The sequence below is a fragment of the Anas acuta genome, chromosome 12, assembly GCF_963932015.1.
Source record: "Anas acuta chromosome 12, bAnaAcu1.1, whole genome shotgun sequence".
NCBI lineage: Eukaryota > Metazoa > Chordata > Aves > Anseriformes > Anatidae > Anas > Anas acuta.
In genome coordinates this window covers 13,732,579-13,757,460 of record NC_088990.1, presented here as the reverse complement: position 1 = coordinate 13,757,460, position 24,882 = coordinate 13,732,579, and the positions used below count along the sequence as shown (strand labels likewise).

The following is a 24,882-nucleotide window of genomic DNA, read 5'->3' as shown; positions in this document are numbered from 1 at the left end:
GGGTGTTTTTTTCCCCTTAAAGGTGAAATATGAGCTATTTGGCAGTTTTTCTTTCCTTCTAAGATTCAAGAATAAAACCTGAAATTCTCTTTGTTGTAAAATCAAGCTCTTGACAGCTCTTTCAGCGCTGAATGGCACATTGGTACTGCCACCTCTGAAATGGGTGTCTGAAGCCTGGGGAAAGAGTTAGTTGTCCCATTTTGCTATCTCCTAGCTGGTAGGTAACCACACAAAACACCAGCAGGGACCTGCCATGGAGATTTCATTGATGGATCAAGGAGCAGGGCTGTGTTTTGATGTTTGTTGACACGACCTGACTCTTCTGACTGCCACAGCCAGAGGCCCTTTGATAAGAGCAATAGGCATTTCATGCAGCATTTCACACAGCATTTCATCTGGCCTGCATCTGCCAGACCGCTGTCCACTGATTTAAAGAGAGAAAAAGCTGCAAGCTTTGTTAAATCCCTGTAGCAGGTGGTTCGAATGTGACCAGAGAGGTAAAACTGCTCTTCTGCTCTCTAGATTTGAGTTCTCTCAGCAGGCCTTTTGATCACTGTAAGTTCCTTTGCTTATGCTGGGAAAGCAGATAGTCTCCAGATATGGCAAGTTGGAATCCCTTTTTCTTTTCTCTCTCATTTTTACCAGTCCAAAATCTGTGGAAACTGTGTCTCATTTCCCCTCCAGTCACTTATGCAGCTTGGAGGAACTGCTGGTTCTCTGCACCCGGTGTTGGTGCTGTATCTCCTGTGGACCGCAGGGAAGCAAACTAGATCAGCTGAGGGATTCCAAAATCTGACGGCAAGGTAGACTGGAGTCAGCATCTGAGAGCCAAAGCCAGAGCCAGCTTCATTTAGCCGACATGCTGTTACACACTGGTTTTCAAGCATCGGGGTGCTAATTCCATCTCTGCTGAAACACAGAGTAACAGGTGCAGTGTGGCTGCTGCAGCTTCATGCTCTCTGATGGCTTTTCTGGCTTTGAACTATGGGAAGCCCAGCAGCACTGCATTTTAAATGCCTTAGCCTGTTACTTGCCTCATTTGCTTTCCCCTCTCAGATTCTTTATAATTAGATATGACTTGGTCAGTGCTGTACTACTGATCTTAAAAAAGAGTCTGAAGATGGGAAGGACAGTGGGATTTCATAGAACTTATATAAGGTTTTAAATGATCTCTGCAGCCTCTCTGGAAAAATGATTTTCCTTCTTGCATTATGGAAGACATGTGGCTGTCAGACACAGGAAGAATATGCTGTGTCCATCAATCAAATTGTACCTGGTAACTTCTGTCTTCTTGTCTGTGTCTGTTTTATAGCAAAAAAACATAGAGACAAATCCTATTCTGACTGCAGAATGCCATTAACTGCTGTAGCTCATATATTTCAGGAGAGTGGACAGGAAAGTGGCAGACTGCCCCCAGGAGTTTCTGCACACTGGGGAGTACAGACGACTTGGGGCTGGAAGAGTACCTCAGTGCTGCTGATAGAACCTTCCTCCACAGAAATCCCCGTTATGAAGTCTGGCAGATTAGGGATGTTTATCAAGAATCTAAATACCTAAATGCTTATCAAGGGTGGTCTTCTGTAAAGGTTTTCTTTCATTTAGCAGTTTCATCTGTAAGAAATTGTCCAAAGGCGTGTCTTCAGGAGACAGAGATATGCAAGACAGAAGACCAGCAGGAGACGGTCATTATTTTTAGATGATATGAACAATGGTCTAGTTCACATGAGCTGCGGGATAGTATCAGCACCTTGGACTCAAATCCCAGCCTAACCACATTGTGTTTGCTTTCCCCAGACTGTATTGGTTTAGTGATAAACCAAAAAATAGGTACCAAGCTGTAGAACACGGATTTCTTACCATGTTCACCTGACATGAGTACGTGTTGTTGTTTTATTCTTCCAGTTTGAGATCAGACAGCTGAGGGCCCACCTTGCTCAGCAAGATTTGGACCTGGCTGCAGAGAGAGAGGCTGCGCTGCAGGTCCCCCACGTACTGAACAAACAGAGCAGCAACAGATACAAGGTGGTGGCAACTGAAGATTCAGACGATGAAGGCACTGAGAACATCACTGAGTTGCAGACTCCACGAGGTGAGTGCTGTCTGTGTGCTGCTACCTGCTAGCACAGCTGTTCCCTTGCATGGAGTGACTGAACCCACAAAATACTTTCACTCTGCTAGTGACTTGATTACTTTCCCTGGAGACTGCATTTTCCCATTTTTGCAAAGAAGCTGTGTCTGCTCCAAAGTGGCAGTAGCTGTTATATTTATGAACAGGTTCTGACCAGAGCCAATAAAATGACTCGGGATGAAAATGACTATGATGTACCTTCCCAGTGTCCTCATGTTTATATCCCTCAAACACTAAAGCAGCCGCAGCCAAATTGGAATTGGCAAAACAATAATCACTCAGAGGTAAAAGCAGGGCAATCGAGAAGAACATTGAAAAACAGTTTCTGAGTTTGGCTGCTTGCATTTCTGCGGTTTAGAGAGGACCTGAGGCAGTTCTGAATTGATGTCATGTCTCACAGCTTCTGCTTTGTCTGTCTGCACAAAAACCTGGTTTGTAAGCATTCATAGTATTGTATTTTTTCATAAAAGTATCAGGTTAAATTTATTAGGCCAGATTAGCCTCACCTGTAAATATTGTGACAAGATAGGTTACATATCTTGGGAGTTAGTTTGGCCAGTTTTTTACCCTTTATTTTTGGCCATTTTTTGAGTCCATCTTCATCCAAGCAAAGAGTCTCGTGTCTGTTGGGAGGTACTCAGGAGCATGTATGCACATGTATGTGTAAGAGGAATACAGACATAGATATGTAATTTCAGCCATGCAAATCCATAGAAACCTGCGTGTCACATTGTGTTCTGTGAGCTACGTTATGTTTTGTGAATTAAGGAATACAAGACTGTCTCTCTTCTACTAGTCCCAGCCATCCTGCTCACTGCCCCGCATCCCAGCTTGCCTACCAGGGTTGGGCAATTGCTCACGTACCAGCTGTGAAGCTTGCCTTGCCCAGAGACTGTTCTCTCACTCGGTGCTTTAAAACTGCCAGTGCTGGGCAGCCCACCTGTGCTTGGACAGAGCAGCTCTGGTGCCAGAAAAGGAGCATTTGCACACTGTAGGCAGCTCCTGCTCACCTGTCAAAGTTTCACGTGCCTGTGGTGAGCAGCAGTCCTGTGGGTGGTCTGTGAGCTGTCCGTTGGGCCAGGTGTGTTGTTCAGGGGAACACTACTGTTTGTATCTACCTAGCCCCGTGTTATTTTTGTCACTGAAATCTAGAGCAGAAGGCTTTATTTGAAAGGACAGCTCTCTGTCCCGTGATCCCCCAATGCTCACAACGGAGGACAGAATCTGTCATGGTTTCACTAATGGTTGCTGTAATATCCCAGAGAAGACAACATTTTTCACCATGGTGATACGTAAGTCTTCTCTGGACGTCCTAGTTTGGTCATTTTGGTAGATGAGCAGTATGTGAATAGATATAAATTACAGATTTGCCTGGTATCTTTGCCACACTCCTTAGAATTTAAGGCACAGAAGTATCTTAATCAAAAATTTGAGAGAAAAAGCTCACCAAAATTTTTCAAACTATATTTTTTTCATTCTCTACACAGTAATGAAAGCACGTAGAAGTTGTTTCTGTTTCTTCCTCTTTAATAATAGTCAAGCGCTAACCACAATTCAGCTATTAATTATTCCTGATTCGAAATTGTGTTTAAAAGCAGGCAGTTGAGCAGGCTGCCCCCTGAAATGCATTTCCCCCTTTTCTGTAGGATTTCAGAGGTTTCCCCAGTGGATGTATTATAATTTATGCATGTGTTCCTTGAGGGTTACATTTGGACAACTGTGCACAACCAGAGAGTGTTGTGCTCAATTATAAGAAGGCTTGCTGAAACTACAGTGCTGTGGAGGTTAGTCTAATTTTTTTTTCTGTGCAAGGTATTCAGTCCAACTTCCAGGTTAACACAAGTACTCATTATTTGTTTCTCTCTGTAAAATGCTGGCCACACATGCAACAAAGCAGGAGTGATTTCTATGTTCAGTAAGGTTACGTGATGTGAGCAATTAATGCTTTTTACTGGAAAAGTATGTCCAGCAAATAAGAAAAGGTGCATTACTTCACATAACAGATAAGGTGCAGTTATGCTATATTTAAACATTCATACTGAGAATATAGAATTAATTTCTGATTCCCAGAGGTCAACTAAAAACAGAGGAGGAAATATTTTTTGAGCATTGTATCATATACTGCATACAAAGCCGTTGTAGCTACATCATTTTCAGTGTTTTTTCTTCAGAAGCTAAATTTAGGTCATTGAATGTTTTACAGTTGTCCTTTATGTTGAGTGAAGCAGGAGTTGAACAAAAGAAATTTCCCAGAGCCTTAGAGCAAGGCCTTATACCATCTGTGGTAGTATCCATCGTGGTAGAGCACTGAAAGGAGGCCCAAGTGCAGATTGCATGAGAAACCACAAGCCAATAAGCCGAGCAGTAATGTTCAGTGCTGTAGTTTACCATCCAGAGAGCAGTCAGCTGAGGCAGTCAACAGTCAGCATGGATTCTGCGTGATTTTTGCATGGGGTACACCTGATGGAAGAGGAGCATGTCCTCAGCTGAAGGGGCCCCTGTTTACACAGCATGGGATGGGTTTATCAGGTTGGTGTAGGATCTCCCATCAGACCCGTGAAATGCTCGTCAGGCGTGGCTCTGCAGAGCAGAAGCTATTGAGACATTTCCTCTAGGTCATTTCTGCACCTCCTGCTTGTGCTGTAGTTACCCTAGCTGTGCTATCTTCAGGGCTTCCCACACCGCTTGTTCTGCGTGGAAGCATAAGCCACCAGTGTTTTCACCCCTGACTTTTTGGGTTAAAGGTGATATATTGCCAGTTACTGCTCTCTCTTATCAGACCGCATTAGGAATTGCTTTGCTTCCACTTTCTTTTAGCTGTGTTTTTCCTCCTTAAAGACCCCAGAGTGATGACTGCAGTTAATCATCCTTTGTGCTACGTTTGTGAGCTTTGAAAACCATCTGTAATTGCCTATTACAGTGACTAGTTTAAGGACCAGGTTGCTAATACTGTTAAAAGAAAAGCTACAATTCAAAGCCACAAGCCAGCAAAACAGGCTCTGGGGGGTCCCTCCTCTTATGCTCTGGCAGAACATGAGCCCTACGTACAACACCTGAGGGCAGGGTATGGCATGGAATGCATGTGTTTGTGCCAAAAACTTTGTCAGTCTTCAAAAAATCACCATCTTTGGAGAGCCCTGGGTTCTGCCAAACCAGCAAGCTTTAGTTGGCTAGAGAGCATATGGCAAGAGAAAACGGGATATTCCATCTCAGGCTAATCTCATTTCCCCTGTCTGCATTGAACAATGGAAACATTGAGCACAGAATGCTTCATCGTGGACGGGTTATGGAATAAAAGAGCATTCAGTCTTTTTGCTCATTTCCCTACCTAGGAGTTTTATGGGACAGTGCATAAGCTGAAGCTCCTCAGGGGCTGTAGCTGTAGCTTGTACTCTGGTATTTATACCAGGTTTTGTGGAACCATTCAGTGCAGCGTTCAATAAAGCAAGCCAAGTAACCCCAGCACCGCGTCGTATGCGCAGCACCTCAGGGAGTTGTGCAGACACACCGTGGCCTGCACCAGGAGAGTGCTGTACCTACTAGCTTGTTTGGAAGCTTTCGGTACATATTGTCACCCAGCTTCTCTTTCTGTGGATCTCTTTCTCTTTGTGAAGTACCCTCATTGCTGGTGTGAGACTGGGAGAGGCAAGAGTTCCCGTCTAGTTCTGGCAGCCAGTAACCAGCGGGGTCCCACAGGGCTTGATGCTAAGGCCAGTTTTCACAATTGTTATACATGATCTAGACACAGGACTTGAATGCGTGCTACGTTTGTGGGTGGGTGATACTAACTTCGGAGCTGTTGACTCCCTTGAGGGTAGAGAGGCCTTGCAGAGAGATCTTGGCAGACTAGAGGGCTGGGCAATTACCAACTGGTATAAAATTTACCAAGAGCAAGCGCTGGATTCTGCACCTGGGATGGGGTAATCCTGGCTGTATGTTCAGACTGGGGGATGAGAGGCTGGGGAGCAGCCCCGCAGAAAGGGATTTGGGGTCTTGGTCAGCAGCAAGATGAGCATGAGCCAGCAGCGTGCCCTGGGAGCCAAAAGGGCCGACCGTGTCTCGTGGTGTATCAGGCACGGCATTGCCAGCTGGTCGAGGGAAGGGATCGTCCTGCTCTGCGCTGCACTCACGTGGCCTCTGTTCTTCTCTAAATGATGATTTTTTTCTTGATGAATTTTTGCCTAGTGCAGTATGAAGCTGGTCATGGCCAGCATGACATCTAACATTTTCTGCTCCTGCACAAATCATTTTTACTATTTAGTATACAAACCTCCAGGCTCCAGGGAATTCCAGGTTCACCACACACCATATAGCCATTAATACTTCCTTCCAAAATTTATTATTCTGTAATCTCTCCCATAATATATGAATTATGGTCTCTAGAGGAAATTCCTCATTTTCTTGCATATATCATTGCAATTCTTGAAGTTCTGCAGTAGTTTAAAATTGATGTGCCAGCCTTATACACATTTGAGCAAGAACTAGATCCCCGACTCTGTTAGTTCCCATTGCAGGAGGGTTATTTTAGCTATTCAGAGCCGAATTTCCATGTTTGCGAGGTTATCGGGAAGTGGTTTTCTTTGTGGAACTGCTGCAATGTATGTTCTTGCTTAGAGCAAAGTAAAACTTGCTCTCCCCATAGGTCCTCAACGTTCTGCAAGTGAAGGAAGTGGGATATTGGCAATAGAATATGAAAAAATCTGGAGCTTCAAAGGGCTCCCCATCAGATTATTGATAAGCTGTCTGGGAAGGCAAAGTGGGGCGCCAGAAAGCATTTTGACAGTTGTTGCTTGCGAGGCAGTCCGAGCTGGTTTAACACTTCCGATTTTCCAGCTCTTAAGCCACTTCCTTTGGTGATCGTCCGTTAGTGATCTGAAGAGAGCCCTGTTACTGCAGAGAAATAGATAAAAAAATATTTTTTTTTCAAATGTTGAAATGTATCTACTCTGAAGCCTCCACCTGGGAGCGGTTATATCTTATGTGTGCTCCACTTGGCCGTTAAACTCCGTGAATCCTTGCAGGAGACCGGCTTTGGCTTCTCCCATAGATGCTGGTTTTAGGTTTTTGGGTTCTCTGCACTGATATCTGGACAGAAATAGAGGAATTACACCTTAAGTAATGGTTAAGTAAATGTGTGTGTAGTTAGTGAAGCAAGGCTCTTGAATTTCATACTAAAGGGGTGAGGTAGAAACTCTTTATCACTTCCCAAAGTAGAGACCAGTATAATATTTTGTTTTTGAATCCATTTCCTTAAATTATTCTCATCTTACCCTGGTGTTTACCCTGAAAGTTCTTGTTTCATCAGTATCCATGTTCTTTGTCAAATTATGGTGTTCTAGCTGCAACAAATGAAGCTGTTTTGCAGAGGCAGACCCAGGCTCCTGTGTTTGCTCCAAGCTGCCTGTCACGAGCCAGCTCAGATATGGAGCTGCCAATCCATATTTACAGAGAAAAGAAAAAATGTTGAGAGGTTCCCCCAGGCCATCCCACACCCAAAGCCATCAGCCATAGCCACTCACAGATGTCTTACATCTCAGCCCTGTTCAGCTCAGCCCACTGTGCTTTTGCAGCAAGATCTGCTAAAGCAAGGGCCAAACCAATCCAATACCTCGTCAGTTAAGGATGTTGGTTTTCTGTCCCAGAAATATCTGCTAACAATGGATCCAGTTCCATGTCTTGGATTTTCCTTGCAGACCGTGACTTCCATCTCAGGTTTTTTCCTTAGAACCAGGCTGAACCTGGTGCTGTTTTCTGTGCAAGCCAACTTTGACAGTTCCTCTCATGGTGGATTATCTCACGTGCTCAGGCATCCATCCAGCTTCTCCAGAGCCCGTGTGAATGGAAGTCGTGTGAGCGCTGCAGCTTGCACCAGTGAGGCAATCTGCCTTCATACGGAAGTCTTCTGCGAGGCGCCAGCTGGCTGCTCATATTTCCTATTGGCATAAACTTTCCGTGTTGCTAGAGGGAAAAGAGGAGACACCTTTTGGGGCCAGCAAAGCAGAGCGGAAAAAAATTCCGCTCAGGTCATCTTACGCAAGACCAGAAAGGTGAACTAGGCACAGCACAGCCTGGGGAGCATGCATGTGCCTTCATAAATGGGCGTACAGGTGAGCAGTGAGCTACACTTGGTCTGCCAAGGAGAGGAGTTAACGTCTGGCTGAGAATTTGGTTACATGTTCAGATGACCAAGGTCAGAGCAAGCTGAAATTCCAGTGCATGGCAATTTGCAGGGGAAAACTCCCTGGGAGGGTTACAGCTTCACCGGGGAATTTTCCCCTGTGGACCACCAGTGTGCTCTCAGAAATGCTTGCATTTTTCCTCCTTTACGTCCCTTCTCTCTTCCTTTCTTACTGCACCCCAGTGGCACAGTAAGGCTGTGTCCGTTTCTTGCCAGGTCACATTGTGGTGGTGTTTCTGCCTAGTTCCTGTTGCTGTTCCTACATCTAGAAGTGTTCGGGGGTCAATAGGTTGGTCCTATAGCTTATGCCTTGAAAAACTTTCCTGCTCACTGTGTCTTTGTCTTTTTAAGCTCCTTGCTTTCAGTAATGAAGGATATAGTCAGAGATAACAGGAATTGTTTATAGCCTGTGATACCCCAAAGAGCTGTGACCCCCATATGGCTAAGATAAGTTTGTCCATTGTCAGTTTGCTTTAATGTAATTATTCAGAAACTTAATCTGTTGTTGAAATATTTATCCTGCTGTTGTTATGCCAATGCTCTTTATTGCTTTTTATTCATGAGAAACTACTTGAGGTAAATATATATATATATATATATATATATATACACACACACAGACACATGCGTGTGTTTGTAGATACTATTTACATATATACATAGAGAGAAAAATACACATACATAAAATCACCTAGAGAGCGATGAGGTTAATGGGGCCATTGCACAATGACAGGACCTGAAAGCAGGCAGCTGTGCTGGTCGTGCGTGCAAGTGGTCACACACATGGCCAGGCCAAAGGGTAAAGCTTAGAGGTAGACAGCGAGTTAAATATGATGAAAATACATTACCAAAAACTACACATATGCAGGTGTTTTCTGAATGGATCTGAAGGTTCCCTGCCTGAGCAAGAACCGGTATCTCTACAGGCTGGCAAGTTTGGTAGCATTTAGAGCATGAATTATGTATGATAGAAATGAAGTGTATTTTAGTAGCAGATAGCTGAAAAGCCTTGCAATGTACTCCTAATCCAGCGGCATTGCCTTGAGCTACTCTGAGGCCTCTTTGTCAAACGCAGACATTAGCACAAAGCACACCTCTGACTGCAGGCATTTAAAGATCAACAAGGGCCAAAAAAGCTTTTAAGAGCCAATGAAACCAGGAAAACGACCATGTTCCCTTTCAGTGTCAGGTTAGATTGCCTTCTTATGAGTGCAGCTATTTCAGGTACAGAGTGCTTGGTGGTTTGGGTCTTGTTGCATGGAGAATGCGTTCCCCAGAAAACATCTGTTTCCTTCACCTGCAAACCGCAGTGTGCTGTGAAAAGGGAGGGCTGTAGCCGCAGGGCCCCAGGGGAACGAAGGGAATCTGGCTCAAAGGGATGATGAGCACGGTTTTCTGAAACATGGTATCAGAGGCAGCACTTAAAAGCAGAGAATGCTTTTAGAGCACACCACACACTGCTAATCAGGCAGGTCCAATTCCCAGGCAGGTCCAAGAAAGAAATGTTCCAAAGGAAAAGCCCCCCTTGAGCTGGTTCCTGTCAGCCACTGGGGCTGGTGGGGGTCTGTGGGCAGTGTCCCAAATCACACCTGGTCTGCGGCCTGACAACACACAGATAACTCAGGTGCTGCTCTGGGCATGGAGGACAGAGGAGAGTGTTTCACAGTCTGCCGTTTCAACCATTTAATCAGGTGCTGCCTTTTTTTTTCCAGAGGATGACATGAATAATTACATCAGTCGGTACTACAATGAACCTAGCAGTGGTAAGTTTTGCTTTAAAATGTAAATGTAAACTGAGTTTTTACATCTTATTGTGTGCTATAAACCCAGCGAGACTGACCAGTGATGTACCTCTGTCCCAGAAATCAAACCCAAACGTGCATCTGGGGGTTGTGGTTGACAGCAAGCTGAATATGAGCCAGCAGTGTGCCCTGGCAGCCAGGAGGGCCAACCTTATCCTGGGGTGCATCAAGCACGGCATCGCTAGTAGGTCGAGGGAGGTAATTGTCCCGCTCTGCTCCGCGCTGGTGCAGCCTCACCTTGAGCACTGTGTGCAGCTCTGGGCACCACAGGACAAGAAGGACATTAAACTGTTGGAGAGCGTTCAGAGGAGGGAGACGAAGATGGTGAAGGGCCTAGAGGGGAAGATGTACATGTATGAGGAGTGGCTGAGGGCACTGGCCCTGTTCAGCCTGGAGAAGAGGAGGCTGAGGGGAGACCTCATCACGGTTTGCAACTTCCTTGTGAGGGGAGAGAAGGGGAAGGAGCCGATCGAGTCTCCATAATCACCAGTGACAGGACCCGCAGGAACGGTGTTAAGCTGAGTCAGGGGAAGTTTAGGCTGGACATCAGGAAGAGGTTCTTCACCGAGAGGGTGGTCACACACTGGAACAGGCTCCCCAGGGACGTAGTCACTGCACCAAGCCTGTCTGAATTTAAGAAGGGATTGGACTGTGCACTTAGGCACACGGTCTAAACTTTTGGGCAGACCTGTGTGGTGCCAGGAGTTGGACTCCATGATCCTTATGGGTCCCTTCCAACTTGGGCTGTTCTGACTCTGCTCTGTTGGGTTTCTCTGTGGCAGGCTGTGCTGTGCCAGGAGTGGGCTCCAGCGCTTCAAAGTGTGGGGTTCTGGGTCCCAGCTCCTAAAGGTGTGAGGTGGTGGGGCCCGGGGCTTCAAGTGTGCCGCTGTGGGGCCTTGTCTGCTAACGGTGTGCTGGGGCGGGCCTCGTTCCTTGGCGCTGTGCCTTACAGAGGGGCCGTGTAGGCCCCAGGGCCTTTACGACCCAGCTGCGGGCCCTGGGCTGTACCAGGGAGGGTGGATGTGTGTGGGCCCGGCCCTGCCGCCTCCAGCGCTGGGGGTGGGCCCGGCCCGGGCTGCGGGGCGGGGACACGGCGCGGCGGGGGGCGCTGAACGGGGGCCGGGCCGGCCTTAAAAGGGGAAGGGGAGTAAGGGGGCTCGTAAAAGGGGCTCGGCGCTGTAGGGTCTTAAAAGGGCAACGGGAACGAACGGGGTTCTTAAAAGGGGCGGGGCCGTGGGGAGGGCTTAAAAGGGGCACGAGCACCGGCTTCTTAAAAGGGCACCGATGGCAAAGGGACTCCGGGGATCGCGGCGCGTGAAGTTCTTAAAAGGGGCACGACCAAAAAGCGCGGCCTTAAAAAGGGAAACGGGGGGGAACGGGGCACGGACAAGGGGCGGGAGCGAGGGGGTGGCCTGAAGGGCACGAGCAGGGGAGGGGCTGAGCGGGGCGCGCACCCTGCCCATGGGGCGGGCCGCGTGTCCGTGCGCGTTGGCGGCGCCCCCACGTTCGTGCTTTTAAATTGCGCGTGGGCCCCGCGCCTCTCACACGGGGTGTGCGCAGCGCGGGCTGCCAGGAGGGGCCCCCACGGTTGTTGCGGGCAGTAGGGTCGGTGCTTCTGGCAGGTCTTAAAAGGGGCACGCGGCTGGGGCATTTCCAAGGGACGTGTAAAAGAAGTGTGCCCAAGTTCATAAAGCGGGTGCCTCCAGGGGCTCTAAGAACCTTAAAGTTCAGCCAGTTTGTAATTTGTCCTGTGCAGCCCGTGGAGACAAAAATGAGACTGACGCTGTCTGTCCAGGCCTGTTGTTACACCTCTGGTAACAGCTTACATTTACCCTTCCTGCAGACAGCGCCATTCCTGAGGCAGCCGTCTGCGTCGTTACCACCGCCGCCATTGACGTCCATCACCCCAACATCTCTTCCGACATGTTCACCGTGGAGGTGCCGCTGCGGCTGAACAGCACCGGGACGTCTGCCAGCATCACCTCGGGCAGCGCGTCCCGCTCCACCGTCAGCTCCGGTACCCAGGCATGCAGTGAGAGCAGCCAGACGCTGGGCTCCTCCCCAGAGTGCAGCGTGACCTGTGAGGATGCTGCAGAAGCTGGCACCAGGCCGCGGGCTGACCACATGTGCACCGAGCAGCAGGTGGCACAAGCCATGGTGCAGGAGCTACTCTCCTCCCTGTCGGAAGAGGTCTGCCTGGCTCAGAGGAGTCTGGACCCCGTCAACCTGAAGCTGCCCAGCCCAGGAGACTCAGTGAGGGCCAGCCCCAGCCTGGGCCACCGGCTCACTATCTACAACCGCAGGAACCAGGACAGCCTTGATGTCTTCCAGCTCAAACCGCTCATCGACTGTCCACAGGGGGCCCCAGTCATTGATGAGAAATACGCAGCACTGGGGCCCCCTGAGCCACCGCTGGGCAAGGTCCCAAAGGCATAAGAAGAGCTGCAGGGACACACTCACTGTGCAGGCATGCTCACAGTGCTGAGGCATCAGGCTGCTGCAGGCAACACCCCGATATTGGAGGCAACCCAGAGCAGCTCCTGGAGTGGCTGCCAGCCCTGCGCCAGGCCAGCGCCTCCCCACTGGTGTCCACAGGACCCGACCACCCCACCCACCTCCATATCTGGGCCAGCCCAGACCTACGGTGTCCTTCGGGCACACACAGTGGACCTCCCAGCCATCTTCAGCCCACATGGACCCACAGTACCCGGTGGGGGGGAGAACAGACTGCAGCCCTGTCCTGCCCTCAGCCTGGTCCCAGCCCCAAGGTACACGGACCGTCCCCTGCTTCAGAGCCACAGGGCAGGACAGAGCCAGTGGCCAGCCTGGGCCCAACCTGGCCTCCTAGCTTGCCATCCTTCCGGCCAGGGGGCTGAACATAGCTGGGAGGGAGTAAGGATGGCAATAAACACTGACAAACACTGGTGCCTCCCTTGTTCCTACCTTCCCTTTGGCTTTTTTCCATCATTCCTTCTTTCCCCTACCTCTCTTTTCTTTGCTTTCTTGTTGTCTCTCTTCAGTACCCACCCCACACCCACCACCTGCTGTCCCAATCCCATCACCTACTACACACAGAAAACAACAAGAAGCACAGCGACAGGCCCTCATTACCCTACAATCCTTTATTTGTTATTATTCCTTCTTACCACCTGTCCCACCAACCCACACTGCCCAGCAAAAACATATGCTGACACCAGCGCTTTCCAGTACTCTTTTTTCTTTCTTTGTCATTTCCTCCCGCAAAACGCAGTGCAGGGGCCAGCGGTGTTGCTCACTTCTTCTTCAGGAGCTCCGTCATCTCGGGCACTGCCTGCAAACACCAGTGCCAGGGTAGCACCTGCTCTCCCCTGTCCCCCCCAAAGTCTCCATGTGAAGCACCCAACCCCCCCAAAGGGCAGCCCCTGCCCTCCTGTTCCAATCCGTAACACACAACTCCACGGGCTGTGGGTCACCCCAGCTCACAGCACTCCCCGCTTCCCTCCTGCTGAATAGAGCCTCTTAATTATTTAAGAGCGCTACATTTCCATTAGGTGGAAATAATGCATTCGTACAAAATTTATTAAGGAAATTGTCTACACGGTGTTTCTTCAGAACGTGACTTTGTCTCTGGCTTACGAAAAGGCCCGCTCTCGCTGTTGAGCCAGCGGGCATCAGTTCAGGAATGGCATTAAGTGCTGGCAGAGTTTCTGTCCATGCCTCTCCACAGAGCCACTACCAGCCCACGTCAGTCACATACATGGCCGCGCACACAGGCTCCCACCTGTGAGCCGTAAGGCACTTGGACATGGTCTAGGAGTTTTCCAGGAGAAAACTGCCAGTTTGTCATGAGCTGCAGTAAGGCAGCGAGCCCAGGCAAAAGGGAGAACTGCTGCAGTGTAAAGACACTGCTAATTCTGCATGATCATACTTTCTGAAGCTTAAAAACACATCTGAAATACCTACATGCAGTTATTTCTCAGAACAGTGTGTGATTCGAGTACCAGAATATGGGCAGGCTGACTGTGAAACCCACCCCCCAAAATTATCCTGGCAAGCACTGAATTCTGAGACTGAAAATAACGAAGTCATAAAGCCAACTCTTTAACTGAACCCAGAGCAAACACCCTGCCACAAACATCTTTAAAATTTAGTAGATTATATTATCTATTTAAGATACTATTACATATCTGAATGAGTTATCCCACACATTTCCAAGTTTAGCCTTACCTGAAATAAGTCTGCCACCAGTCCATAGTCTGCCACTTGAAAAATTGGAGCTTCTGGGTCCTTGTTAATAGCAACGATGGTCTGCAAACAACAGGAAAGCACCATGTGAATTTATAGTGATTTACATCTAGGGTCAGATTACACAGACAGGTCTCATCTACAAAGCATGGCCTAACTTCTCTCCTAGCCAGCAGACACAGCGGATAACAGATCGCAACACTTAAAATGCTTTTCCTTTCCACCTCAAAAAATACAAACACAAGCAAGCAAACAAAAAACACAAACACCTCTAAAATCCACCATTACGAAAGTCTCCAAAACTGAGCCACGTGTTCATAACAGTGATTAAAAAGTCCTTTCCTTGCTCGTAGCACACATCAGGGCTATCCTTCCTCGTTCAAAGAACCTTATTTTAGAAAAAAATTACTACAGCGGATTATCTGCACTACTAAAGCCATAATATTACAGAAATAAATCAGGTAGCATTTAAAACACGTATGATCAAATGATGCCAGAGGCCCCTGTACTTACAGTGGGCCACATGATTTACTGTGCCGCACAGTAGAAAAACATACAGTAGACAAATGTGATCTAAATCCCAACACAACGGTCTGTAAAATGCCTTGATTTCAACTCTTTCATACAGGTAAATCATTCCATAATCATCTGTGACAGCTTCCAGCAAAGTAAGTGGGTGTCCACATCCGAATGTACAACAGGATGGGCAGACTCCATAAAGGATGGAAAAAATCAAAACCGCGACAGCTCGTAAAATGAGCCTGACACCAAATGGGTCTAAACCACAGCACTCCGGTAACTGCCTTTCCACCTAAATGCAGCAATATGAACTCTGATTTGAGGCAACAGGAGTCCTCAGGACAGCTCTAACCCAACATTTACTTCATAGGCTTATCTGCCATTCCCAGGTAGCCACGGCTCATGTTTCTCACGTGCTTTACTCCCTCCACTGAATATACTCATCCAACAAAATTAATAGCTCAGTGCCATGTATCTAATGGCAGTAACTCAAAGATGTGAGTTCACAAATCCTGCGCTCTTAAGCCCACGGAAACATTCTTTCTTCACAGCTCTTTTGTATCCTGTGACTCACTATAAAGAAGGACCGCATCCTTTATGCAAGGAAGTACCTCCAGCAGAGCCTTGCTGCTGCCTACTCGCCAGCTCACAAGCAAAGACTTGCGAGTATTCCAGTAAGGCTTCCCCTGCAATATTTTCCCCTAAAAGGTACTTGTTTTATTTCAGTTACACCATTTGTGAACACTAGCCTCCGCTAACAGCTCTACAGTACAGGAAACAAAACCTAGGTTATGTCAGCCCAGGATATTAACTCAATAAAGACCTTCTCTAACCATGCTCTAAGGCCCTACCATGCTTTCCAAGAGCCCTTCGCAGGAGCATGAGGCCTGAGGGGCTAATGCTGGGGCCTGCCGTCGGTGACACCCTGGGGACTGCTGGATCTGTCCTTAAGGCTGTGGGAACTCTGGCAGGCAGGAAAACGATCCAGCTGAGATGGCAAAGCACACACCTGGGTCATCAGCCCAGCCAAACCAGGCAGAAGGCTATGGGCAGGCAGATGGCTCCAATGCCCCTGCTCTCACCTGGCCCAGGTGAGAAGCACACAGGTACAGCAAATTCCCATAAGTTGCTACTTCAACACAAAGGATACCTTCAGCCACAAAACCAGCTGACTTTCCCTCCGCATGCTCCCCTCTTCAGCCCCACTAGCCCTGGAAGGCTCCTTAAGAAATACTGTGCCACATTCACACACACAAAAAAAGAAGCACCCGTTGCTTGAAAAACATCTATTGTAAAGCTTTAAGTTTGGCAGCCTAGTCCTTCCTCCGCCTCTGTCTGTTCAAGTACCTCTGTACTGAGATCTGGTTCTCTACCTCATCGCTAAAATCAGACTTTGCATAGTAAGAAGCAAAAGCATCACCTCATTTGCTACAAAACTTTCAGAAGTTGCATCTCTTAGAGCAGATGCTGGCTGGAACTACCTCAGGAGGGAATTGAAAATAAGGGAAGAAAGCAACAAGGATTCACCAGGCCTCCTCAAAAGCTGCATTTTCTACCTTGCTGTAAAAGGACAAATAAATTATACATTTCACTTGGTAGAACGCATCTGACTGCTCTGGAAAACATATCCTTAAGTGTGCAAGTTCACAATGCCAGATAATTCACAGTGCTGATGGAAGGCAGGGGACGCTCCCGAGACAGTTTCCACGGCTGCATAATTCTTTTATGTTTGTATAAATGGGATCTTTTCCATAATTACACCTCTAATGCTTTGCCTAAAAGGAATGCAGAATACACTTCAAACACAAGTAAAACAACTTTAGAATGCACATATTCGTTTACACTAGAAAAATTATCATCTCTGGGTGAAATGAATCTTAAGTATGTCTCTAATATTGACAAATCTTATCTGTACTTCTTTCATATAAAAAACATCTCAAAGTACCAAATACGGCACCGAAAAAGCCAAAAAAAAAGCCAAAAAGCTGGAGGTCTTACTGTTACAGCACAGCCAATACTGCTACACAATATCAAAGGAAATTCTGGCACATAAAGTAATAGGTTTCCAGTATGGCTGGTAGTTTTTCTGAGATGAAACAGGAGATAAACGCAAACAGGGTCAAATCAAGACTTAGGCAGCTTTACGTATACCTTTCTCAGTCTGTGCCTGATTTAATCCCACCCACCCATTTTCTCCCTCACCCAAAAGCAAGGCAGGAGACTAAATGCTGTGAAACAAAGACATTTTTTATGCTGCGGCCCATCAGCTCCTACTCCTAGCAGAGTCCAGGGGGAGCTAAGGACAACGGGGACGACTGTGATAGTACCGCGTCAGGGCTGCTTTAGCCATCTCTCCCTGGTGATGGTCCCTGTTGTCTCCCTGTTGCTGTGCTGCAAGAGACTACAGCAACCCTGTTTCCATTAAGAACAGTGAGAATACACCGCTACAGATACTATTATCCACATTTCTCTATCTCAAGAGTGACCTTCATTACCTCTGCCCATCATTCATCCTCAGCTTCTCATTCTGGTTGTTTTTTCTCCACTGTGTCGACTAAGGCAAAACCAGCTCCACTCCCATTGTAGAAAGCTGAGGCACCAAAAAGGGTGCTATCTCCCAACTCCACATATTTAAATCATATGTTCAAGAAGAACTAAATCCTAAGAAAGTGTGGACCATCCTACCATGCAGGCTGGATTGTGAGGACAAATACCAGTCACATAAACTGATTACAGTCTGTCACTGGTCAAACACAAGACAATTTCAAGGATCCACCTGTAAAGTTTTATAATCTTTTCCTTGGTTGGCGATAGTTTTATAAAAGCCTCTCATCAAATTTTTGGGTGCTGGAAAACGGATTCAAAGCCATTAAAACTTGTGATAAGTTCCCCGAATATAGACAAAAAAAAATCATTTCTTAAAATACTTGGCAAGAGACAGGACAACCTACATTGTCTGACATTTGGCATTTAACAGTATGATTCAGCAGGTAATTCTGCTCCTCTTTCCAAACACTGCACTGTGGACTGAACTGGCAATTCCAATTTCAGATGATGTACTTTGGCAACTAATGAGTTAAACCTTTTAAAGTTTTACTGCCATTTTATAATAGGTTTCCATTTGAATGGCTAAATGCAGGAATGTCAGAGACATCTTTTACTTTATGGAATACTAAGTTCATAATTCAAATTACATATTGTTATGCATGAATTAATATGTCATACTCTGAAATAAAGGCAAATGGAACTACTGTATAGAATTCAGGCAAGTGTATGTTGGTTTTTAATAAACAAGTCAACTAGCTTCTTTTACTTAATACTTCAGGCTTAGTGCAATAGTTGCTCTACCGTGTTAGTCGTTCCACCACAGAATCTTTTTCAGCAAGGCTTAGAGGCATGGTATAAAGCAGCAGATAAAACTTCAATCTTACCACGGAATGAATTGGAAAGCTTGTTAAATTACTGATGAAAAACAAAGAAGTCAACTCTTTTCCTTCCTCAAGAATCTCTTCTACCACATCCAACTTTATATACCTTGCTGTCTTTCATCCCAGCCAAGTGTTGGATTGCTCCAGATATTCCCACGGCAATATAAAGTTCCTAGAAGAAAACAAAAATGAGACATTTTTGGTACCCACAACATAGTTTGAGTAAGCTCTCACAAACCTTACTCAAGATCAATTACATACAGTAGTTTTTACATGAGAGTAGTTTTCAATATTAAAGTCAGTTCACGATTTGTTCCCCTTCCCACTTTTGGATGCAATGCAGCTGTAAAAGGAGAATCCCAAAGGAATGTCTGCCAAAGACAGATGAGAAAAACGGGGATCTGCAACAAACATAAGACACTGCTGGGCTACAGGGTAGGGCAATCAGTGCTACCCATAACCCTAGAGATTCCCAAAACAACTATTAAGCAAGATAACCTATAACCACATAAATGCAGTTCCTAAAGAGAAAAAACAAGACTCTTTTCCCTGAGTCCTCCCTCCGTGATTCTCCTAAAATAAGACAATGCACAATGCTGAAATTTGGGTGTTTACACCATTAATAAATTTTTCTACCTGGCAGGACAAAATACTTCAGACACTGGGGTCTATGAGTGCAACTTCCACTTGTAGTGATAGTTTCTATTACTTACGTACAGAATATCCCAAGTTAGAAAGGACCCATAAAGATCATCAAGTCCAACTCCTGGCAACACCCAGGTCTACCCAAAAGTTTAGACCACGTGCCTAAGTGCACAGTCCAATCGCTTCTTAAATTCAGACAGGCTTGGTGCAGTGACTACGTCCCTGGGGAGCCTGTTCCAGTGTGCAACCACCCTCTCGGTGAAGAACCCCCTCCTGATGTCCAGCCTAAACTTCCCCTGCCTCAGCTTAACACCGTTCCTGAGGGTCCTGTCACTGGTGATTACAGAGAATAGGTCACCTGCCTCTCCACTCCCCCTTGCGAGGAAGCTGTAGACCACGATGAGGTCCCCCCTCAGCCTCCTCTTTTCCAGGCTGAACAGGCCCAGTGCCCTCAGCCGCTCCTCAAGTCTTCCCTTCTAGGCCCTTCACCATCTTTGTCGCCCTCCTCTGGGCACTCTCCAACAGTACACATGCCCAACACGACATGCCCTAACGCTTTTCTTCCCCCATTCACTATCAACACCTACACCAGATGAGAAAAGAAGTACTTTCCAGGTAGGTACCACCATGCAACTGAATCGTTACACTTCCGGACTGCCAACCCGGCATATCTAAGGAGACTTGCATTCCCAATACAGGAAAAGTAAAGCGTTCTATATCGATGGTCTTAATTCATAGTAGAAAAGCAGTTTTCCCCCTTGGGCTAAAAGTTAGCCAGGCTATAACCTACCCAAAACCAAGTATATTTTTAACTCGGTGGCAGCTTTCCCATCACCACCATGTCAAGTAACAGTCAAACCTGCACTGCTCACCTACCTAATTTTACGGAAGAAAAAAATAAAGGAATTATTCTCACTAAATCCATTATAAAAGCAGCAACTGGAACACACAAAAGTAGCTAGGGGATCATCTGTCAAAAACAATTACAAGGTTGTATTTATACAGACTTCAGAAAAATGCAACCTTAAATACTAGCAGAAGTTCTTTTTCAAAAACGCCACAGTTAGTCCCCATTTAAGCACACGCAGATCTACATCAAGAAATTAAAATGATCTCATCCTGTGCAACTGAAGATGCACATTCCAGCTAAGTGGCTTTTAACACAACAGAACAAAGCCCAGCACAGCTGTAGAACAGGGACGGACTACAGAAGAGGCTGGCAAATGAAGGTGTTCAAATGCAGAGAAATTGCAGACTGCATCTTCCATATAGGCCTGATAGTCACCGTATCAATTCCAGAAAACAGACAATTGCTTTCTGATGTTTCTACAGCTACAGATTCCACCTATTATGTTGGCTTTTAAATACAAACAGTGAAATCCGAATGACGAATATTCTATACTTTTTAAGAAAAACTATCTCCTGTAACAACTAAATGGAAGGGTAACAGCGCAGGAATGAAGTATTTCGTATTAAATCAGCTTGCTTTGAAATCGAAACACAGAATCTACTCTACATATTTGCACAAAACCACACAGCTGTTGAAGATACCCAAAAATTTCTTAGTCTTAGTTGCTTTTCAGTGTGTAGATTAGCACTGGAGATCAACCCATTTCAACCACAGCTGCAGTGTAATATAATATGTACGTATAAGATCTTGTAGTAAGAATGAAATATTTTAATTATACCATATAAAAGAACAGATGTTACAGAAGACATTATTCTAACATCCTATAGTCTTTAATACAAGCTCTTTTTAAAAACACATTACTGTGATTTGATTTTTTGGAGCAATTCATTAAGTGCCAGTCATCTAGACTACCAGATACTCTTACCGCTCTGTTTAACAACATAAATGTTCAGTCTTTGGAAAGAATCCAGCTAACCAGGAGCCAGAAGCCTTCATATATATTCTACTAAAATATCTGGGAAAGACAAGGATGTTTCATTAAAAGGACATCTATAAACCACCAGGTTTGTCTAAAAAGCCTTCATCATGCTTTTAAGCTGTGCCCTTCTAGGTTACGGGCTTTTGGCTCTCTAGCCAAAATAACTGGTCCGTTCACTAGCTTCTAACACTTCACAGAATCACAGAATTGTAGGGGTTGGAAGAGATCATCGGGTCCAACCCCCCTGCCAAAGCACATTCCCTAGAGCAGATTGCCCAGGTAGCCATCCAGACGGGCCTTGAATATCTCCAGAGAAGGAGACTCCACAAGCTCCCTGGGCAGCCTGTCCCAGTGCTCCATCACCCTCACCGTGAAGAGGTTCTTTTGCATGTTGGTGCAGAACTTCCTGTGCTCCATTTTTTGGCCATTGCCCCTTGTCCTGTCCCCACAAACCCCTGAAAAGAGGTTGGCCAAATCCCTCTGTCTCCCACACTTAAGATACTTGTAAACATTGATAAGATCCCCTCTCAGTCTTCTCAAGGCTCAACAGACCCAGGTCTCTCAGCCTTTCCTCATGGGGAAGATGCTCCAGGCCCTGTATCATCTTTTGTGGCCCTCTCTGGACTCTTTCCAGGAGATCCCTGTCTCTTTTGTACCAGGGAGCCCAGAACTGGACACAGTACTCCAGGTGAGGCCTGACCAGGGCAGAGTAGAGGGGGAGGATCACCTCCCTTGACCTGCTGGCCAAGCTCCTTTTAATGCAGCCAGGATCCCATTAGCCCTCTTGGCCACCAGGGCACAGTGCTGGCTCATGGTCAACCTATCGTCCACCAGGACCCCCAGGTTCTTCTCCGCAGAGCTCCTCTCCAGCAGGTCGTCCCCCAGCCTGTACTGATACATGTGGTTGTTCCTTCCCAGGTGCAGGACTCTACACTTGCTCGTTAAACATCATTTGGTTACTTCCTGCCCAGCTCTCCAGCCTGTCCAGGTCTCGCTGAATGGCAGCACAGACTTCTGGCATGTCGGCCACTCCTGCCAGCTTTGTATCATCAGGTACTTGCTGAGGGTGGGCACTATTCCCTCAATCAAGGTTATTGATGAAGATGTTGAACCAGCACCGACCCCTAGTGACCACCAGTCACAGGTCTCCAGCCGGACTCTGTGCTGCCGATCACCACCCTCTGAGATCAGCCAGTCAGCCAGTTCTCAGCTCACCTTACTGTCTCTACTTACAGTAGGTCACTTCAGTACTGTTTATACAAAAATAACACAAATGATGGTATGTTTCCTATTAGTAGTCTGATACTGCAAAAGAGATCTGATTGCTTAAATCTTAGTTTAAATCTATTCTACCATTTAAACATGTTCTATTATTATTATTTAGTAAGGGGGAAACAAAGGACACACAAGAACTGAATGATAAGGATTCAGGACTGTTCAGTGCTCTCTAAGGAGAGAATTCAACTGCTCATTTTCAGGGCTTGTCTGTGTAGGAGACTCATGCCAAGAACAAACCAGAACAAGTAGAATCTGGATCACACCTCTCAGGTGCCAACAAAGATGGCTTTACACCAACACCTGCTTTTTGGACCCTTGGAAGCTGCTCTAATTACTGCTGTCATGTGGCTGGTCCACAGCCCACAATTAGAGGCATTCATGGCAGAGATCAGTACATGGAGTGGCATTTACCAACTCCCTGCTGCTTGCACACAGTTATCACTGGCCAGTTATCACTGAAGAGCTGCTGCAAGCACTGTGCCACACAAGCACAGCATAACAAAACAGCAAAGAGATTCTGTATCAAGGGGCTCACTGCACTGTCTAAGATGAGATGAAACCCCAAAAGTAATTTAAGTGGAGAAAAAGGAAAATCACAGTTTTGGTGGTATGAGGGCATGGCATCACATCAGAGAGTTGTCTTCCCTCACAATAACTTAATTTAGCACAGGAAATATTTATTATACATATGTCACCACTATGCCACAAATCTTACTTTTTAGGAAGTGGATAGCAGACAGATGACTGAGAAAAGAGCTAATGGTAAGAAAGAGCAGAATGAAGGAAAGAAGCAGCATGGGAAGTTGAACAGACCAAACAGCCTAAGAGGGGATGAAGCAGAGAGCAGGCAGGCACAGTCAGGAAATACTTACATTACAGATGCACTACTCCAGAAAGGGCTTGGTATGTCAGTAACGGGACCACGTGAAGGCAGGAGCATCAGCACGTAACATACCCATTAAGCTTCTCACAAAGGCTACAGCAGCAGACAAAGCCGATTCTGCCAGTAAACCGGCACACAGCAACAGAATTATAATCTGTCCTGCTGCATAGCATCCTGCAGGACACCAGTGGAAGCCAGGGTCCCAAGTGAGACCTCAAATCTTGTAAGCACAGATTTACATCAGAACGACCCTAAACAGAAATACAACTCCAAGCCTCAAATGTTTCGTATTTAAAGGCAAAATTCCAAATCAAGAATGCAACTTCTCATTTGCTACGTAAATAAAGCATTCATCTAAGGATTGTGTTTTTTTTTTCCACAGCCTTTTAAAAACATGACCCCAGAATGCCTTGAAGGGAGAGTCACTGTACACTAATCATCTAAATGAAATAATTCTTAGTCATCCTATAAACTCCCATTTCTGATTTAAATGTACCCAACACGTATTGGCATGTACAGAAAGTCCATGAGATTTCACGTACGTGAATTTGCACAACTGGCTCCAGAATCCACAGAGCCACTTACACGCTGTTTGGATAAATGTCAGAGTGCTCTATGTGGATGATAATTACCAACAATCCAATGAAGTTTTTTTCCTGTGCATACTGATTCTTCCAATTATTTATAATTGCTGGCATATAATATTACTTCATTTTTTCTTAGGTGAATATTTTTTTTAATGCCTTAGGCTGTCTTGGGGCAGTTAAAGCTACATTTGAGTAAGAGAATAACAAGAACAGTTTTTAGTTGCAACTTACAGTGATTTCAAATGCTGTAGAGCTCTATTGTGCATCTTTCACAGGTGCAACGCAAGATGAGGCAGTTACTTTGCAAGAGTGCTGTCAGCTACTATTTATTTTCATGTCAACTTTTAAATTGCACTGAAAACCCTCAGTGTACATCAGTTCATCCCCCTACCAGTGGCATGCATTTAAACATGCTAGTTTGATCAAGTCCTTTGGCACGTGTCCTCTTTTCAAAGGCAGCTCAGACATTTTATTTTCTTTGCAAGAATGAAAGGACAATGGAATTAGAAAGAAATTGTTTTAATGGGAATTGGAAGGAATCTCTTGTATGAAACAATTACAAACTATGAACCCAATAAAATATGTTCTGGCTTGACGCGAGTTCTTATATATTGCACTGTATACCAAACAATTATCCAGTATGTACTACTCAGCAACGCTGTCAAGTACATTCCATTCAAGAAGTACATGTCACTAAACTGCATCCCAACTACAGTTTCTTTTTCATCGTAAGTACCTTTGATGAGACAAGCTATGTAATTACTCTTAAGCATGGTTAGGGTGTCTGCTGGAGTGTGGGGCCATACAGCAATTTCTTTTTGCTCTCTAGAGAAAAGCACATCAATTGCTTTCAGCTAAATGCACTCACATATGAATATTTTAGTACAATTTAATGTTTCTGCACCAACCCCCAAGGAGCAGAGCATCAATTTGTGAACATAGTTTCCTTGGAGTTAAAAGCTACACTGGATAATGTGGGATGAAAGGGGTTGTCAATCCTTAGCTTTTTAGCAAGTCAGAGAAAGGTAGTCTGTAAAATTCAGTCCCAGCTGCATACAAAGTTTGCCGCTATAAAGCTACTTTTCAACAGTAGCGAATTATCAGAGGAGATATTCCAAAAACAATTTTCCAAGCCCGGTCAGTGTTCCCAGCCTTATTCCCATCTGTGAGCTACCTAACAGCCTCAGCCATTTATACGATGAAAAGTGCACCTGCTGGTCTATTAAAAAAAAACACAAATTTAATGCAGAAATAACATTCTAACAAAGCTGAAGGTGTGACAAATTAAGTGATGTATCATACGTTTGAATACAACAACTTT

General features: G+C 45.8%; 2 protein-coding genes across 9 annotated transcripts in view; one reads left to right on the top strand and one right to left on the bottom strand.

Moving 5' to 3' along the window:
* Positions 1-13,029, top strand: part of TMEM266 (transmembrane protein 266) — a 77,742-nt gene extending 64,713 nt beyond the window's left edge. For all 7 annotated transcript variants that reach the window (XM_068695871.1, XM_068695867.1, XM_068695866.1 and 4 more), the window contains 3 exons: positions 1,903-2,089; positions 10,019-10,069; positions 11,952-13,029. In XM_068695871.1, the coding sequence (XP_068551972.1) occupies positions 1,903-2,089; positions 10,019-10,069; positions 11,952-12,544 (831 nt within the window). In that variant the 3' untranslated portion in view covers positions 12,545-13,029. The remainder of the gene's footprint in view (positions 1-1,902; positions 2,090-10,018; positions 10,070-11,951) is intronic.
* Positions 13,030-13,215: 186 nt separating this feature from the next.
* ETFA (electron transfer flavoprotein subunit alpha) overlaps positions 13,216-24,882 on the bottom strand; it is a 32,185-nt gene continuing 20,518 nt past the window's right edge. Inside the window, exons 10-12 of one of the 2 annotated variants that reach the window (XR_011100651.1) lie at positions 18,283-18,451; positions 14,315-14,395; positions 13,216-13,418 (exon numbers count right to left, since the gene is read on the bottom strand). Coding sequence is in view for 1 of the 2 variants with exons in the window: in XM_068695885.1 (XP_068551986.1) it covers positions 13,380-13,418; positions 14,315-14,395; positions 18,386-18,451 (186 nt within the window). In the remaining variant the exon portion in view is untranslated. The remainder of the gene's footprint in view (positions 13,419-14,314; positions 14,396-18,282; positions 18,452-24,882) is intronic. The other variant, XM_068695885.1, reaches the window with a different exon arrangement.